Source organism: Columba livia, chromosome 6 (assembly GCF_036013475.1).
Source record: "Columba livia isolate bColLiv1 breed racing homer chromosome 6, bColLiv1.pat.W.v2, whole genome shotgun sequence".
NCBI lineage: Eukaryota > Metazoa > Chordata > Aves > Columbiformes > Columbidae > Columba > Columba livia.
In genome coordinates this window covers 32,462,437-32,481,485 of record NC_088607.1, presented here as the reverse complement: position 1 = coordinate 32,481,485, position 19,049 = coordinate 32,462,437, and the positions used below count along the sequence as shown (strand labels likewise).

Here is a 19,049-nt window from a genome sequence, read left to right as displayed (position 1 = left end):
CCTCAGATGTCCTCCTCCCCGCTGCTTCCCATCCCACCTTCCAGCTGGAGGTGACCCCAGACCTGAGCTGCACCTCACCCATCCTGACCTCCTCGTCTGCTGTGGTTGTGAAAATCCCCCTGTGAGCTTCAGCCCTGTGTGTTGACTGAGGCACAGCCATCAGCTCTGTCCTTCCAGCTCTGCTTGGAACATGGTCAGAGAGAGGACAATACAGAAAACCACTGTGGAAAAAAAAACATTGCAGAGGACATCCATATCAAAACTTCACATTTCTTGTTGTTGCTGCCCTAGATAGCCACGTGTGCTGAGTGCTTGCCCACGATCTCACTCAGGTCTGTATAGCTGAGGCCCTGTGGCCACCGAGGACAGCTTCCACTGTGCTGTCTTGGTGCTTCTTATTCCAAACTTGCTCTGCCTTGTGTCCTAACTAAAAATGGCATCAGACTACTGTGCTGTGAACCATCAGCGTGCTCGCTTCCCATCACTCTGTGCCTGTATACCTTCAATTATTCTTTCCCTCAACTGTTTTTTTCTTTCCCATCAAAATACTTGTAAGCATTCCAGCAACTTTCTCCTGCTGCTAAATATGAGCATTTTATTTGCTAACATCCACTTGAGTTTCATCTTGAGCAGCACGATGCCTTTACACATAATATGTCACGTAGGGGCCATGATTTCAGTGCCCATTGCAAGACAGAGATGTGCTAGTCCCACTTGTCTGAGTTGTGTTTTCTCCTTGGCTCTGGGAATTTCCATTTCACTTCACTTCATTCCCAACAGCCCTCCTGCATTTGGCCATATGATTGCTTTCCTCCTGGAACAGAGGGGACAGTCATTCAGCCTCCAGGTCACACCTTGATTATCCTTAGTCACTAGGCAGCTTCACCGATAGCAATCTCATCTCTTCTTTCAGAATAGGGGAAAAACCCTCCATGAAAAGACAGAGGGAGTGAGGATGTTTCTGAATTAGTCACTGACAAAAGGCCCAAGGCTCAATTCTTATTATCAGCCTCTACGCTGAAAACACAGAGTGACTCCAGTAAAATCAGTGGAGCTGCAATGGTGTAGCTGAGATCCAGATCAAGATAGAGGTTTTGGAATATGATGCTCTGAGGTTGGGGTTCTATTTATTTATTTATTTATTTTTATTGAAGACATCTCATCTCCTGCTTTATGAGTTATTTTGAAGGTTTGCTGTATCCAAGAAAGTAGAGCAGGGTTCAGATTATGAACTTTGATTGCTCATGGTTTATTCAATATTTTTAATAAAGTTTGAAAAGGTTCCCTTCCATCAAAGAGTGTCCCCTTTGATTAATCAACTGAATTTGATATTTTCTCCTTGGAGAATACAAAGCAGTATATCCCTCGGCCAGCTGTTTGCAGGCAGCTTTGCAGCACACAATAGAACAATTATTTTCTAAGTAAAAGACCTGTGATCATAAATGTTAATAAACCACTTAATAGTGTAGCATCTTTTTCTTCCTTTATAAAACACACAATAAGGATGTATCAAGCTATTTTTAATATAATCTAAATACTTTCCAAATAACATGTTCAGGGAAACAGAGTCATCTTAAATGGCCTTCTTCACATTTACATCTGTAACAGCTGCAGTAGCAGCTCTGTCAAGCTTGATTTTATTCAGTGGTGCAGGATCAACATAAAATCTAGGCTGAAAAGTAAAAGGAGTAAATGTCCCCCTGACAGTTAAGAAAACGGTTTTGGTCCAAGAGTATTTCTGGCCACAACTCTCTTTCAAAAGAAGCTTTGTCATTTGTGCCTGGCCGAGTCCCAATAAGTGCTATTATGATTTGTTACATTTTCTATAGAACCAGGAGGGCATTTATTAGCCCCATGGTATTGTATTGAGCTTCAATTATGTAATAGTTATTCTTCTGCTGAATATCCAAAGCTTTGTAAGAAAGTTTTAGTTCTGGAAAGAAATGTATAAGGTTCTCAAATGATTTCAGGGAAGATCAAACTATCCCTTTTCTACTAGTAGAAAGAAGAAAGGTCCCTTCTTGATATAAATCATGAATAATTTGAATAGACTTTTTTCTAAAGAAAAACTCCTTTTTCTTTGAAAGCCATTGATAGCTTGGGATTCAAGCAGAAAAGAATAAAAGAAGAAATAATAGTTCCTTCCTAAAAGAGGACGTGATAGGTATGCTTCCAAATTAGCAGGATTTTAACTTAATTATAACCAAGGAGTGTGCGTACATGTGTGATTTGCCTGCTCAGAAGTGAGGAACAAGGGTCTCTTGGTAAGTCACGTGGCAGAGGAGGGGACAGGTCCCCAGCTGCCGTACCCCTCGCCGTACCCAGTTTTGGCAGCTGACCTGGGTCAAGATGTGCCCCACTGTCCTGGTCGCTTGTTTAGCTGCACAGTGGGGTTCAACAACGCGAACTCTGGATACCTAATGGAACACCAATGGCCTTCCACTGCCAACTGGCCTGAACCACTCGCATCTTCTAGACTCATTGACAAATTAACTACCATAAAATAACTAGTTAACTAGCTACTTGTACTGTAACTCATAACTAGTTACCTGACATCATTATCTTTCTATCATTCCTTAGTGTTTCTTAAAAAACCACTTAAATCAAAAGTTTTAAAAAGCACTGACATAAAAATAAGAATCGATCAGCTCCAAGCAATTCTGCCCTTTGCAAGCCATTTTACATGCCAGAAAGCTTCAGCTTCCATTCCTCAGAGGCTTCCCCAGTTCTCAATCGTTTGTAAATTTTTCCCTGCTCTCTGTCCATAGCCAGAGACTCCAGTGCCTGTAACCACCAGGTAAAAGTCAGTCCAGCTGTGGCCTCTGAATTGGTTTTTTTTAAACTAATAACAAATACACCACGCACACAATGCACATACAACATATACATGCAACAGCTGCTCTGCCTGAGAGTAGCAAACCCAATTCCTCTGAGGTATTCTCAGGAAATGGAAAAGCAATATTCACAAGGCTGACAGATTTCTGAAATTAACTTTCTTCAATGTATGCTCAGTTTAACTGGTTTTGGTTTTTTTTTGTTTGTTTGTTTTTTTTTAATAAAATGACTCTAGCTTTATGCCAGTTATAGAGTAAATCAACAAGCAATTTTTTTTAATAGATTTCAGTATCTCAAAATTCACAAACAATGGAAATTTGCTACCAACATTGCACCTCTGTTACAGAAACAGCCAATTCAAACACCACGGCTACAACCTGATGTATTGTTATACTAACTACAGCTGCTGCATAACAAGCATATGTATGCTTGCATGTGTGTTTTGCCCTCAGTGGGGGCAAGCAAGAATAAAGCAGGTGATAATACATTTTAAACACATCCATGTCATCCCCTGGTTATTTTTGCAGCACAAATGAGTTATATACGGACCACATGTATTTGCATTTCATTCACTAATTAGTTCCACTCAGAGCAGCATTTAAGTGTCTGTATTTTTAACAATAAGAGGAAAGAAGTTAGATACTCAGTTTATCTTAAAAAATGTGAATTGAAGTAAAATGCATTTGCAAGTTGCACATTTATTGGATGAAGTGAAATAAGGCATCAAGCCAGAATCTGATCTTGTTTGCCACTATGTAAACAATGAGTAAGTCTGTGAGGGTCACCAGAGCAGCAGTGGAGTCACATGAGTCACAGCACGCTGATCTTTGGAAACATTTCTCCATGGCTAAATATACCATTACAGTTGCTTCAAGAAAAGCTCTGCGTCAAGTTCTAATAAATGCTGGCAGCAATGCTGAGGTCTGAGCAGTCACAAAGCCAAAAGGATGAACAAGAATTAACAAGTGGACTTAAAAACCTGTCAAAGAGAATGGAAGTTTTGTCTGCACAAGAACTGAAGAACCAGAACTCCAGTAACGAAAATCATGACCTAATTTTTCTGCCACCCACATGAAGCCACCTTTAAAACAGACCTGGGGGAAAAAAATTTCTTTGGAATCAAAGTGCAGAAAATATCACTAAACTCTATTGACTAAGTTTGTACAAGTTCCCACTCAACTATGTGAAAACACCAAGTTTGTTTCACTACAGTTCTAACCAGGCTTGTCCCAATAAATGACACCTTCTCCTCCCATGGGAACACATCGAACAAACCTGCAGGAACAGCCACACTGACAGCAGACAAACCAACACTCTGTCCCTGGGACACAGTGAAACATAATTCCCATAAATACCCTTTATATCTCCATCTGATACACCCAGTGCTGAATCTGGAAAAATGAGTGCTCAGTAAACCATAAAAACCCTTTGGTCTGGTCTTCTTTTCAGTGGTGCCATAATTTAGTGCTATTACAACAATAGTTTTAGCTAACTAAAATTGCTTATCAAATGTGGGTTTGCATTCCCTATCGAAGTACTGAATTAGAAGAGATTTCATAATTCCTTCTGAATTTCTCTCCTACCTAGTCTTTCCACTGGAAGCCTGATTAAATGAGTATTATTTCTTCTTAAGTGGTTTTACAGGTCATTTATCTTAGATTTATGAGTATCAACCTACTTTAGAAGGTATTAGATAGCTTTAACGTTTGACACGTATTCTCTAAATCATTTACAGTGCTCTCCATTTGCACTAGACGATCAGTAATCTTCTCAATATCAGGTTTTATTGACAATGCACCATACAGAGTCCTTATTATATGGTAATGATTTAAGATAGGTGCAAGATTGGGAACTAATAAATCCAAAAGCTCATTTTTGATTGTTGACACAGAGACGAGGAATAATGCACATCCTTCTAAATCACTCTGTTTCTCAATAACGTAACACACGTACGTGTTTAACCTGTTCGGAGCGCAGAGATGTGCAAACAGATCCTCATCCCAGGTGTGGGTGATGATGTGGGGGGAGCGGGGGCTCAGCCCCTCGCAGGCAGCTGCTGCCATCCCAGCCCCACAGCCCCAACCAGTCCCAGCACACCTCTGTTGTACTGGGTTATACTGGAGTCACGCCAAGGTAAATATGCCTATTGAGAGCAAGAAGCATTTTGCCTGAGTAGGGAGTCAGTAAGATTGTGATTAAAGGCTTAAAAATCAGCCCCATAATTTATATTTGGGAGGCAGTATCAAAAACTGTCGTATATAACAAAGACACATCTTCATGTAGCCCTACACAATAATAATTTCACAGAAATATTGGCATTTACAGTAATTTAATTCAATTGAATAATTGATTCAACTGCTTCAGCCCCCGTATCTACATTACTCACAGAAAAGTGGAGTGGAATTAAAAAAACCACCTAAAGCAGGAGCCTTTGGTAGCAAATGAACGTCTTTCCACTGAGTTCCACAGAATTAAAATCTCATCTGCAACCCTGTAATCCAAAGGTATGTCTTTGAAATGCAGGCAAGTGATCTATATCAGTCCTGCTTTTATAGTATGTCATTGGAAATGGTTTCTGGGGCATCGGAGCTGCATGAACTGGCAATTTGTTAAATTGAAATGTGACATTTCAAAAAAAAGGCTTGAATGATCTCAGAGCAAAACCAACACAAAATCTGAATCCCGCTTTTATCCCAACAGCCACCTGGTAAGAAAACTCCAGTGGAAAAATGGTGTTAGTGGCAAAATTGTCCTGTGACAATTACACAAGACTGTAATTGTGAATAGCAGAGAAGTACAGTAAAGAGGTGGCTTCCTCTCACCTGGCTCATTCAGAAAACAGACAATCCAAACACCCTTTCTCAGGCCAGAGGCTTGGCAGCTCACCCAGCTGTCTACAGATGATTTAGTAGCAGAGGAACCGGTGCCACTAAATGTTGAGAACTCCAATTAAAACAAAACACACGGTTCAAAGCAATGCAGTAAGCATCACTGTTACTTTGTCTTGGTTCAGTAAAACCAGGCACAGATTTGGTGGGGGAAGAGAGGGGAAAAAAAAAATCTTCCCAAAATTAGCACTCCCCAGCACCGTGTGCACAATTTTGGCCTTGACATGAGGAGCACTTGCAGACCCCCAGCCTAATAAAATATTAGCAGGCCATTTACTAATGTACTGTGAAACAGCAGAAATATCGCAAGTTCCATTTTCTTTGTTAATGGAGCTAACTGCATTCTGCAATGTGGTATCTACATTTTTGTAAGCTTGTTTCATTCACTCAGTTCCTAAATCAGCAAAATTTAGCAATCTTCTACATCTCCCAGCGATGAGTGAAATTTCTTTTACTACTATGAGAAAGGGATGAGGTCAAGAAGGCTTGGGAAAATTTGTTAGTATGATCTGTAATATGAATTTGGCAGAAAAGAAATTGAGAACATTTCTTTGGAAAACAATAAAAGGGCAAAGTTTTCCTCTTGGAGCTGCATAGTAATTCATGACTTATGTGCTCCAAAGAAACTTGTTACTGCGATGATTAGGATAGCAAAATATCCACTGTCTGCCTGACAGACCAAAGATGGTCATTTTTCCTCCCTGTCAGTGTCTTGTTTAAGCAGGGCCATGTGTGTGTCCCTCAACACACAGATAAAGACTGACTGATGCATCTTTGCTTCAGAAGATTATAATTGCTAGACATGGCACAAAAAGAAATGACAAAAAGTAACCGGGCAGGTGGCAGAAGTTTAGGCTCAGCCTTGCAGAGAACGACACAGGCTTCCTCTTACCTGGATCTCAGCTGCTCCTGGTGCACACGAAAAGTCAGTGTCTTCATGGTTAACCACTGACACCACCTCAACATGCACTAGCAACCAGTAAGACCGAGGACCTTGAGAGTCTGAGATGAGTAATCTTGAGCCTCCTGTATTCATTTTAGCTGGGTTAATCAACAACACAATTAAAGAGCAGAACTTAGTGTCATGGAATAGTACTGTGTGGCCAGGAGCACAACTGAGCTCAAACTAGACAAATTCCTGGAGGAGATGTCCTTTGATTCAAACCCCTGTTGGGTCTGGGTATGTACTTTGGCTCCACAGGTGTCTGCAGCACTGATTGATGGAAGGGTTTGCTTTCATGTGGTGGACCTCTCTCAGGGTCCTCCCTTCCTTTACTCTTCCCTAAGCATCTCCCATAGTCAATGCCAAAGGAAGGACCACGGGACACTTGGATCCTGCTTTGTCCAGACATGACATTTCTAACACTACAATCAATGCAATCATAAAAAAAAACACAAAAAAACCAAAAAAACCCACGACTGTTTAGAGAAGAAAATTGTGTTGGCTGGAGTTTAAAATATGTAAGATTCAAATTTTAAGACAGTGTTGTATGAGACATCTTCAGAAAGAATTAAAAAGACCTACGTGAAAACTTTGAAATATTCATATGGACTCACTAAGTGGAGGGAGGCAAAATCCTGAGGCATTCTTTGCCAGCACTGGAGGAACTGGGTCACCTAGAAGGTGCTTCAGAGCACCTTGCAGAGGCTCCTACCATGAATCACCACCCACATCAGCATCCCCAACTGACACAGCTACAGCAGCCTTCTTCCATGAAGAGAGGACTGAACTCATTTTAGGTGAATAACTTCTACAGACCATTTATCCCCGTAGCCTCAAAACAATCTCCTCCTGTCAGGCTACAGGTCTTCCTTCCGCTGCCCAACCTGGCCTGGGCACTTGTAGCAACTCACCTTGTCCCTTTCGGTTCTTTGCATCAGCTGCATAAATATTGAAAATACGCACAACTATTAGCTGGCCTAGGCAATGCTGTGAGTGCAGAATTCTACATGAACACAAATCTCACATTTAATGCTGTCTTTGTTGCGACAGTGCAAGCTTTAAAGGAGAGGGCTACTAAGCCAACTATGTAAAAAGTCAGGTTGTTTCTACCCTAGAAATATTTTACATTCTGTTCTTTCTGCAGTATTAGTAATTCTGAGATCTGTTTAATGCTCTGCATCTGAATGGGACTGTCAATTACATGAGTCACTGCAACTATCCTTTGATTTTTTTTTCTGTCACGTAGGTGTAATCTGAATCCACAACCACTGGAGCCCGGAGCTTGCTCTGCACACTTGAACTGCCACAACAAAACGGGCTGAAATGTTACAGGCAGGTTTGGGTTGCTCATGGCAAGCAACGCTGCCCAAGTGTTCTGTCACAGCTGTCACTTCCTCGTGAACCGTGGCAGAGAAGTGGAGGTGGTTTCACCTTGAACACAACCCTTCCCTATAGGATAACCATGTAGATGCGTGTTGTTGCAGGGGCAGGTGTGACATCGTCCTAAGATGAGGGAGAAGGAGGGAAAAGAGGGTGAATTGACCACTTACCTGCAATATCTCTCGCTGTTGTGCGATGTGCCAGGCTGACTGGTACCAACAGGAGTAGGAACATCCCTCTCACACTCCAGGAAATCTATAGGTATTCACTAGGAATTCATTACCAGCCTTGCCATGTACGCTGAAGTTCTCTTCTGCAGCTCTGTTCTACATACTTCTGGGTCAGCCTAGCATCAAACCCATGCTCTGGAGCCTTTTCAGTGTGATAAAGAAGTACACCTGGATAAATACATTTTGGTCATCAACTGAAGCATGTGCTTAAGAGTCTGATTTAAATGGACCAGTGCACACATTTTGTGGTCAGGTTGGCAGTGTAAGTTATTGAAGAAAATGTCTTTTTCTCACTTGTGAAAAGCTGCATTTGAAGCCTACGCACAGTGGCTTCTCTGGGAAAGCACATTTCCTAGGAAAGCCAGTTACAATTTTAGGAAGGAAACAATGTGGTAATTTTCAAATTCAAATCAAGTTTTGACACAGAAGAGAAGCAAGGCTTGAGGAGAAAAGGTCATGATAAACAACTATGAAACAGGTAAAACACTGCTTTGACTTTTTGTTTTCTTTTCTATCTTTTTCAAGCCAGCTTCTTACTAGAAAAACTGCTTTCTATCCCTTCTAAACTTCCATCACTCTGGCAGTATAATACAGGAAAGCACTGCCTGAATATAGAGCTTTTCTTTTACTAGAGGATAATTACTAATTGTTCACTGTCTCATTATAAAATCCCAGTGAAGACCAGGATTTTATCACGAAGATTCTAAAAAGCTTAAATATAATATCCTATATAGGAAAAACAATGATGTTTTGTCTGTGCTCTGTTCCCTGCAAGACCAGTACTTCTCTGGCAGGCAAAGTAGAATGTAACACGTCTTTCCTTCCTTTCTGAACGATCTTTCTGATTTAAATTGAAAGCTCTGTAGGGTGGGAAACGGCTCGTAACAACGTCAAGTATGTGTATGTGAGGAACTATGTTACATCAACAATGTTAAAAAAAAATACATTGTTATACCAAAGCCTCAACTGTAGGTCCCAGGAATGACAGCATAATTATTTTTAGAGATTACTATAGCAGCAACTCAGCATGACATGAGGGACCTGAGAAACAGCAAGTCTGATTTAAACCAGTGGAAAAGCCAGGAATGCAGAATGGAGACTGTTCTTAATGCACCATATTGCATCTGAACATTTTGTTCCTACCCATCTATCCAAAGAATGACGTTTTGCATTTCATATTAACATTCTGAAGACATTAAAGGATTCTTCAATTTGATGTTCATATGCTGTGTCAGAACACGCACTCTGCCTGCTTAGACAGAAGTTACATCTACCTTTTACCCATCTTCCCTCCTTCAGCCTCACCATCCTCTCCTCCCGCTCCCCCAAAATCCCTGGGGCTGTTTTTATTGGTAGCATTATTTAGTTCAGCAGGAAGATAGTTACAAATACAGTTTGTGGGATTTGAACTTCAGTTTGGATTTCTGCAATACCTCAGCTGTTATGCATATGTACTAAGACGGAATGCTAACAAATCATCAGAGTAATACTTGATGTTCACATACAATTTCTCATCTTCAAAGCACTTTAGAATTTCCCAGAGGTTCTATGAAATCTGGGAGAGGGAGGAAGAGATATGGGCAAAAGTCTTTGTTTAGCATTGGTCTTAACATAAATCATAGTTAGTCCCTTTCTGCTTAGCGCTACAGCAGGAACATTGCAGCCTTCAGATTTAAGTCTGAAGTGCTAAACAACGCTAAATTGCCAATAACACGTTTCACTAAAAAGTATTTTAAAGACTCATTTTTTTTTATACCGATAGCTCTCTTCAGAAGTTCTGTTCTCACCTTAGAATTCAAAACCAAGGAGATTCGTGATATTAGCATAACATGTTGGGAGATGAATTTATGAATCAAAATAAAACATTTTGATTTCAGAAAGTTTTGATGCCAAAATATTTCATATTTCAAAGCAATAAAACAACAAAGAACATACCGGGAATCTTAGCTATACTAAAAGACTGAAATATTTAAAAATTTATATATATTTTTTAAAGGTAAAACTAATAATTCTTCCTGAATTTCTTCAGGGTTCAAAGCAGAGCGGTTAGCTTTTAATAGCTCAAAGGAAGCTCTCACTAATTTTCTGGCCAGCGCTGGGAAGAGCAATCAAGACAACTTGGAAGTGAATCTTACAGAGCTCCCCCCTCCTCAGCGCGGGCCGGGGCGAGGGTCTTTCCTCAACGCATGAGACCCAGGAAAACATCGCCCGCCCAGGATTTCAAACCGCGGCTTTATGGGACGAGCAGCAGCTCATTGCCGGCCCGGGGGTGCCCATCCCGGCGGTGCCCACCCCGGAGGTGCCCATCCCAGGGTGCCCATCCCGGCGGTGCCCACCCCGGGGGTCTGCCCACCCCGGGGGTCTGCCCATCCCGGCGGTGCCCATCCCGGGGTGCCCATCCCGGGGGTGCCGCCGGGTCCCCGCGGAGCCGCGTGGCGGCAGCGCCCCCTGCTGGCCCTGGGCGCCGCTCCAACAGCCGGCGGGAGCGCGCCCGGCGGGAGCGCGCCCCGCGGGCCCGGCCGCGCCACTCGAGGCCGCCAGGAAAAGTATTTCAAGTTATTTTCTTCTTTTTCTATTTTTTTTTTTTTGACTGGGCTGAGTCGGACTGGGAAATTTTTTTTCATTATCACCATAAAAAACGGGGATGAAATGAAACAAAACCTACATTTTTTTTACTTAACAGGAAACAAATATGAAACTGTAATGAATAAAACATTCAGTTTCTCAAATATTCCATTAAACACGTAATCCAATCCAGCCTTCACGCTTGAAGCATGACTTGTAGTCAACATGCTTCCTAGGGCACCGAGTTCTATAACACAACAATCAGTACGGGCTGTGATTTTAAAACATAGATGTTAAACCGGTTCTCCTGAGGTAATTTATTTGGTTAGATTCCTTTTGAATTTGAAACGTTTCCGTAACGTCTGACAAAATATGGAAACATTCTCAGATGAAAGGTTACATGCATTCCAGAAAAATTTCCACTGAAATCAAAAGGAACTCCTCTTGGGAATACTGTAGAAGTGCAAACTCTTCATTTATGCAATTTTAATATGGTGGAAATAAAAAAGTCTAAGATATTAAATTTGTTTAAGAGCTTAGGAAGCAATTTAAAATGAAATAACATGCATATTATTAATGAATAACTACAGTGAAAAGTGTGTAATTACTTGTTAATTAAATTCTCTCCTTGTTATATCTGCAGTGCCTCAAAATGATGTTTTCTCTCTTTCTAACAAAATTTCCTGAAAAAAAAAAAAAAGGTGTAAAGGAGAAACTGTTAAATATTTCACAACTGGAAAAAGAAAAGAGTGAAACTACAGATTTCTTTTTTTTTTTAAATAGGGATTTCTATTCAGAAATGAACTTCAGGATGTTTTATAATTACATATCCTTCTGTTTATTGCCTTCAACTTCAGTCTGAACTAAATAACAACACAGTAAATTTGAGGCAGTGGGATGAACTATTTCTAGGTAAGTGCTAACAGAACCATTTTCCTTTACAGAAAAATAATTACAGTCTTCTGTGTGTGCCACCATCCCCTACCGTCCAATTTCTCTAAGATTCAACATCACCTTTCTTATCTGGCTATTTAGGACTTTTTCATTTTTCTGTTCACAAAGTATGAGCTTCTTCCATTTGCAGCTTTTCATTTATCTCCGCCTGCAAAGAAAATCAGCAGAAAAAGGTGGTTGTGATGGAGCTATCTCAGGCTGCACATTGTCTTTGTGGTTTTGACACGCCGTAGTGTGGTGGGACAGACATTATCCTACACACCTTCCTGTTTTGCAGACATAACGGTGTTTCAGCCTGTACATACGTGATAACACGTTATCACATTGCCGTGCACGGCCCCGACGTGCGGTGTGATGGCCACGAGCAGGAGGTGACCCGGGACGGCCACGGCTCTCAGAACCCGCTCTGGGGACACGGGCTCATTCACCTGGATTCTCCAACAGCCTTTGCCAATAAACACCAAAACAGAGAAATTGCTTTGGGATTTGGTAGTTGCCACTGTTTGCCTTTGCTGCAGATGTTCGTTTGCTGGTGTAATACATTTTATTGAAACATTGCTGGGATTAGAAAGCATTACAGAAAATGAACAATAAAACCCTGTATTTCTGTGATGTTGCTTGTCTTATTAACTACAAACACAATTAGGAATGTGTGTCTCATTCTGGAAATCCAGACTGCTGTATGCATTGAGTGTTTAATTAAGTATGTATCATTTGTGGGGAAGGTACAAGGGTTGTGATGTATTTTAGTGAAATCTTTGGCAATGATAATGTGTAGTAATCTTTAATTCTATAGCATTTGGAAATGTGGGATCACTGAAAAAAAAGACCACAAATACTGGGGGTCTATGGGGAATTTATGTATATTTCTCAATATCAGCATTCATCACTGCAGCTCAGAGTTACATCCTTGATGGACTTCATGTAATTTTTAAGAAGTGAATGGATTCAGCCCAGAAAAAACTTGCAGTACCTTGACATTTTAGGAACTTTTTGGCTTGCCAGTCCTAGAAATCCCTACTCGTGCTATACCACCTATCTATCCATGGATAACCACAGCTAAAACACTTTCAGTGTTCTCAGCAGCTCAGATTAGCACCAAAACCTGGAACTTCTCTCTCAACTTTGTATTTTTGGAGGTGGCCTTCACCACATCCTCAATTATCAACAAATAAGTCCCTAATGCTTTACATTCTACATATATTTAAGCTGCTTTGCTGCAGGATCCTCCAGGCCAATCCTCTCCCAGCTGCCCCAGCTGCCTTTTCTTCCCCAGTTTTTACATCCCTGCCTCTGATTTACCTTCAGTGAAAATCAGCTCACTTCACTCTGGCTCCTGTCGTGATCACTGAGTGTCAGCACCGTGATTTCAGATTAAAAGTTATTTTCTAGGCTCAACTAGATCAACAGCTGCCTTATGTTCCCTGGAGACATAATGCAAATTGTGAAATCACAGTTCACACATGACAACAAAATGGTATGAGTCTGACCATGTACCTGGTAAAAATCTAATGATAAGACTACCTCAGAGGAAAAGAAACTGAAAAATCAGGTGGAAAAGATACAGTGGTGGAAGACTTTTAAAAAGTAAAAGCAAATAATTTTCTGTGTATATAACCAGAGTTGCAAAAGAAGGAAGAAAGGAAAAAAAAAGGCGTTTTTCTTATCTGTGCAGTTTCTGTCAAGAAAAAAAAGCCTTAGCACTGATACTAATGAAATCAAGGTCAAGTGAAAACCAGGCATTTCTGTTTTTTCTATAGGCAGGGACAGGAATAAGACAACATAGGTCGGGTTACCTTCTGTTTATGAAGACATGTTGAAATGGAATATTAAATGAAATAGATAGATCGAATAATAGCATCATTATTCTAATTTATATTTCCCATTCATACATAATCCATGTAAAACCATTTATCAATATCACACTATTTTCAGATAATATTAGATATTTAATAAACTGCTGCTTAGTCAACAGTGCCCAATATGCTGCATCTAAAGTTTAAGTCCCTAATGCCACCTGGTTGTTGCAAATAAGACCAAATTCCACCAGTTCCTTGGTGGAACCGACTTCTAGCTTGTTTGCATTCAATAATTTCATAAGCTTGAGGGAACAGTTTACAAAATAACAATGATCTACTCTGCTGGCTTTCCATATGTTTCAATTTACAGACCTCCCCGCAGAGAGGCTGATCACCCTACAACAAATTTAAGCCCGCTGACAAAAGCTTCCTTCCCTTTCATGAACCCCATGGAAAGAACTCACGACTCCTGAGAGTCTGCAGGCCACATACCGAAATCTGACCTGTTCCATTAAGGCAGCTCTTGCATAGTTACGCACCTACCAAATGAAATCTAGAATTGGCATAGATGTGTTATTTCTTGCACAGACTGAAGGATGTGTAACATAGATACATCTAACAATTTATATTAAGCGCACATCACATATGCTCCATCACAGCAGCTGATCCTGAACACCCCTGAAAAAGAATTTTGTCACTGACATCACTGAGAGCAGGATTTGGCCCATGTTTCTTAACACATAGTAATGCTGAGGATATATGTTGTTACATTACTGAATATTTTTTATCTTATCACATGTAAGCTGACTAAACTAGGAGTTATTTATAGAGGCTAATTCACATTTTTACAGCATATGGATGTGCTTTTTTGCCAGCTTTAGCATGAATACAGTTTATTATTCATTAAGGCTGAGCTAGCTAATTAACCATAGACAGAATTAGTGAATAGCTTTCTAGTAATAGTACCTCGAGGTTGCCAATAATTTCATTTGGGATTTCTTCACCCACTGTGGACTTCTGATCCTCATCAGTGACGCCAGCCACAGCGTCTGCCTCGCAGGACTCCACCTCTGCATGGGGCTCTTCCAGGTCACCCTCTTCATCAGAGCCCTGCAGCAACCAGCCATGAGAAATGCGTGAGTTAGAGCATCCTCCTGCTCCCTAGAAGACAGAGCAGCATCAGCCCAAAGCCAGGTGACACCACACCAAGCCTGCTTTTGAGAACTCCTGCTCAGACCGACTGTCAGCATCTCTCACTGCCCAGGCAGTGGGCTATGAAGGGCTATGAAGTCACATGGGGAGAGAGCCCAGGGGTGCTCTCAAGTGTCCTCTGTGGACTCATTAATGTATTGAAAGCAGCTTCATTCGGTCTTCCAAGAGAATGCATGCTGCATTCTGGGGCATAAATATCATTAGTGACCAGGCTCCAATTGGAATAAATAAGGTAGGAGACTCACAAAAAAAAAAAAGAAACAAAACTCTATACCTTAGATTCTTCCTCTGTAGCTGTTGGTGATACTATGAATGATGAATAGGTTTCCGAAGGTATTTCTTCTTCCAGCAGAGCAGGGAAGGGGGGAACTGCAGGTTGGGCAAGTTCAGTCATATACTGGCAGTATTAAAAAAAAAAGAGAGAGAGAAAGTAATTCAGGTTTAATTATTGTGCCGAGCTTTATTGCAGATTTTTAAAAATGGAAACAAAATGGCTGGCAAACAAAAACCAATACCTTTTTTGTTACTATCCAGGTGCTCAGAAGTGGAAAGCATACTGAAAATGATTATAGATCAGCTTTAATTTCTAGCTGCATCTCAAGGGGGCCTCTTTATAATACTTGGAAAGAACAGATGATTTTCATAATTTCGTAACACTACAGCTTCTTACTCATGTGGATAATTAAGTTTAGAAAACGCAGAGCTTAGGTAACATGCAGTCTTCCCAACGCAAATTTGTCACTTCTGATCAGGGATCCCGTTAAACTTTTTGAATTGAAGGGCCCAGCTGAGCACCAGGGTATTTATTCCCTCACAGGAGTCCGCTGGAGTAAAGTTTTAGTGACACTGCATCAAATAAGGCCCTAAGAAAAATATTTTAGTATGCAACTATAATTTAAGAATTGCTAATGGTCCAAACAGGGTGACAAAAATGAACAAGCAAGCAGCAGGGTATAATATACTACTACAACGATATGTTTGGGGCCTCTACAAGGGGCAGCGCCCACCGAGAATTCCAGGCAGATGTTCCAGGTCTGAGTCAGCTGTTACAAACAGGATTTTGCTTGGATGCTGCAAATCAACCACATTAATTCACATCAGGGTAATTGCAGCTCCCATAAATTAATTCCTTCATACCTTTGAAATCATAGCAAGGTTAATATTTGGTTTGTTTAGTTACTTGCTACAGTTAAACGTGCTGAAAATATTAAAGGTTCTATACGTTTGCAAAAGGGACAGCAAAAATGGAAAGTAAGGGACCTGGCTATTTCACTTCATTGCATTAAAAAAATGTCTCTGTACTCCTAAAAAGCTTTACAGAAATTACATTTGGACTCTGTCATTATCTTCAAGATTCCTTGTCATGCAAGAGCTCCCTAAAAAAGGCAGAGAGCATTAGCCCATAGTTATAAGGACCCAAAAGGCTGACAGAAAGATTTTCAGAATTTAAGGTGAGGGGAAAACCAGATTTTATAGAAGCATATTCCTGTATTACTTGTGACTCAAAATTTACAGCACTGTGCTGGTGCCTACAGATCACAAAAGGAATAGTCAGAAAGTTCTAGTTTTGCATTGAAATGAAAAAGCTTGATGTTGAGCTAAACGTTATTCCTTCTGAAACAAAAAGAAGCTTTGTTTTCAAATTCTACTTTTTTTAAACTAGAGCTCTCTTGATTTAGCAAATATTTCCATTTTCTCTCATGTCTTACCTTATATTTTCTTATTTAAAAATATTAGCTGAATTGGATGAGAATTCCCAATTACTTTCTGCTTCCTTAAACCAACATTTTTTGGCTAGTTAGTTAACTATTCACTCAAAATATTTTATTTAGATTAAATAATTATTTCATTAATTCCCTCCAGTCAAAATGTCAAAAAACAAAATAATGTGCAAAAAACGAGACCAGATTTTTTAAATCAATTTTGGGCTGATCAAATATGTTTTTATAGCACGGATAATATTTTCAGAGGTTCTGTTTTAGAATAATATTTTTACTTCACTGCGTCCTTTTAAAGGGAGCCATTCTTTTACTCATCTGTTCCGCATCTAATAATAACCCTTGGATCATTAAGAAATAACTAAATTACAGCACAACTAGTCTCTTTAATGAGCCATAATAGTCTCAACATTCAGCCAAAAGTTTTTTTTAAAGACTATGAAACTTCAATGTAGAATATCAAGTATTTTGTTCAGTAATAATAAGTTTATGAGCAGCACTACAGTTTACAGCCAAAATATAGTGACCTAAAAATGCCATTCTGCATTGCTCCTTCCTATACATTGTGTCCTTAACAAGTCCAGGGGAAAATTAGAACGAATGAATTGTGGTGAGAGCCCGAAGCCAACAAACGTATTTAAATGAATCCTTCTGATGCAATACTTTCCTTTAAAAAATACAATTAAGTCTTTGTATTTCCTTTGAATAAAACCTCATGTTTAATAGCACCAATGGGTCTGTAGTAAAATCTATTTAAAAACAGAGAAGGAGACACAGTAAGTTTCATACAGCTACAGTTAGCTTTAAAAAATGTTGCTAGCTTCTGAAGTCTGAGTAAATTTATGGTGAATTATTTTCACTGACCTACATTAAAAAATTCATCCTCCTTTTTTTAATTCCTGAAGATTTGTCATTATGTGAGCATTATTCACTATGACAAAGATGTATTACTCAAAGTGTCCTCTTGAATCAATATAACTATCGAAATGTGAGAAAGAGTTTGGCAAGATGATAATGCCTTAAAATTAATAGGCGATATTTTCCTGCACATTGCAGTCTAATGGGTGCACGAGAATTCAAACACAAAGCAACAGTAAGGCAGTTGCACAAATTTAAAGGGCATCTCAGTGTCAGCAGCAGATAAAGGGATGCTGAGAAAGAGACGGCAGGAAGAAGTTAAATGCAATATTCCCACTAATTCCTAGGTGTGGTGGGGTGCCGAAAGGCCACTTGAACCTGGGCAAGTCAGAGCAGGCTGGAGGCCGCTCCAGCATCCAGCTGAGGTTGGCGCAGGAAATATCACCGAGCGTCACCTCCACGTCCCCACCCCGGTGGCATCCAGCCCGGGCACAGCAGGGCGCCCACGCTCAGCCCCACGCCGCGGTGCTTCTCTGCAATGCTTTCTAGCAAACATGTGCGTGAAGAGAGGGAAGTATAAAAAGTGTCCTGTTGTTCCATACATCAACCCACACGTCTTGTTGAGAGCTGGCAAATTACCTTTTTACAAATGTAGGCAGAGCAAAGACAATAAAATAGTATACAGGAAAATTCCTAAACCAGAATTAATGGCGGGAAAGAAGACTGGTAAAGTGTTCTAGTAAACGAGTTCCATAGATGTGGTAGTTATTATAAAATTAGCTTTGCATAACTTACCAATATACAATTACATTTTCCCCCAGATGTTATCTGTTACTGAAATTAATTTTGCTTAAGTTACTATTATTGCAGATTTTATCCACGCTGTATTTTATTATTTAAGTTTCTGTGACATAAAACAAGCCCCGGCTGATAGCATTACTTTTAATAATATATGTAAGAGGTTTTAGTATTATACAAATGGCTGCTGGGTATATCTTAATAGTCATAGCACAGAACGTCTGCTCTCAAAATATTATGTAGATTAAAACTGGCTATTTACTTACACTCTAATTCAAGTCATTGGAAAGGTTTGCAGTATTTATGTATGTGATATGAAGGGAAACAATCTACCCTAGGAATAAATATCAGAGTTTGGAAATTAGCAAAGCTAAGGTCAAGGTCAGTTTGGATTTGCTAACATAGTTGCTGAAAATTAGACTTTATAGTTTATGCTTACTTATTTCATAAATGAGAAAAGAGACTGAGGGGTTGGTGTATTTACCTCTTTGATACAAGGTTTTTGTATCATAGAAACATTTTAAAACCACCTTTTCAGCTTAATATTATCTGAAATTCTGTACTCCTCTCCACAGAGTCTTAACATAAATTCTGTGTAGCTAATCTTACCAAACATAGGGAAATAATTATTTATAAGGATTGGAAAAAATATCCCATGTTCAGCATGGGCCATTTCTAAAGCCTTGTTACATCTTTCAAAGCCTTTTAATGGCCTTTCAATGGATAAGGGTTTGATTTTATATGAATGAGAGGTACATTTTTAAAAGGGTGTTCTTTGTGTGTTATTTTCTATATTCATATAATCTCTGTAGTTCCTAATTGTATGACATAGGACCCTATGCTACCAGAGACCTGCACAGACTTCTCTC

General features: G+C 39.9%; 1 protein-coding gene and 1 long non-coding RNA gene across 15 annotated transcripts in view; both read right to left on the bottom strand.

Moving 5' to 3' along the window:
- LOC110356891 (uncharacterized) overlaps positions 1-8,055 on the bottom strand; it is a 34,200-nt gene extending 26,145 nt beyond the window's left edge. For 4 of the 5 annotated variants that reach the window (XR_010473652.1, XR_010473649.1, XR_010473650.1 and 1 more), the window contains exon 1: positions 6,616-8,055. This is a non-coding gene — a long non-coding RNA (uncharacterized LOC110356891). The other variant, XR_010473651.1, reaches the window with a different exon arrangement.
- Positions 8,056-10,926: 2,871 nt separating this feature from the next.
- Positions 10,927-19,049, bottom strand: part of CABCOCO1 (ciliary associated calcium binding coiled-coil 1) — a 227,662-nt gene continuing 219,539 nt past the window's right edge. For 9 of the 10 annotated variants that reach the window (XM_065068612.1, XM_065068611.1, XM_065068610.1 and 6 more), the window contains 3 exons: positions 15,081-15,203; positions 14,561-14,704; positions 11,656-11,943 (listed from right to left, as the gene is read on the bottom strand). In XM_065068612.1, coding sequence (XP_064924684.1) covers positions 11,896-11,943; positions 14,561-14,704; positions 15,081-15,203 — 315 coding nt within the window. In that variant the 3' untranslated portion in view covers positions 11,656-11,895. Of the gene's footprint in view, positions 11,525-11,655; positions 11,944-14,560; positions 14,705-15,080; positions 15,204-19,049 lie in introns of those variants that run through there. The other variant, XM_065068613.1, reaches the window with a different exon arrangement.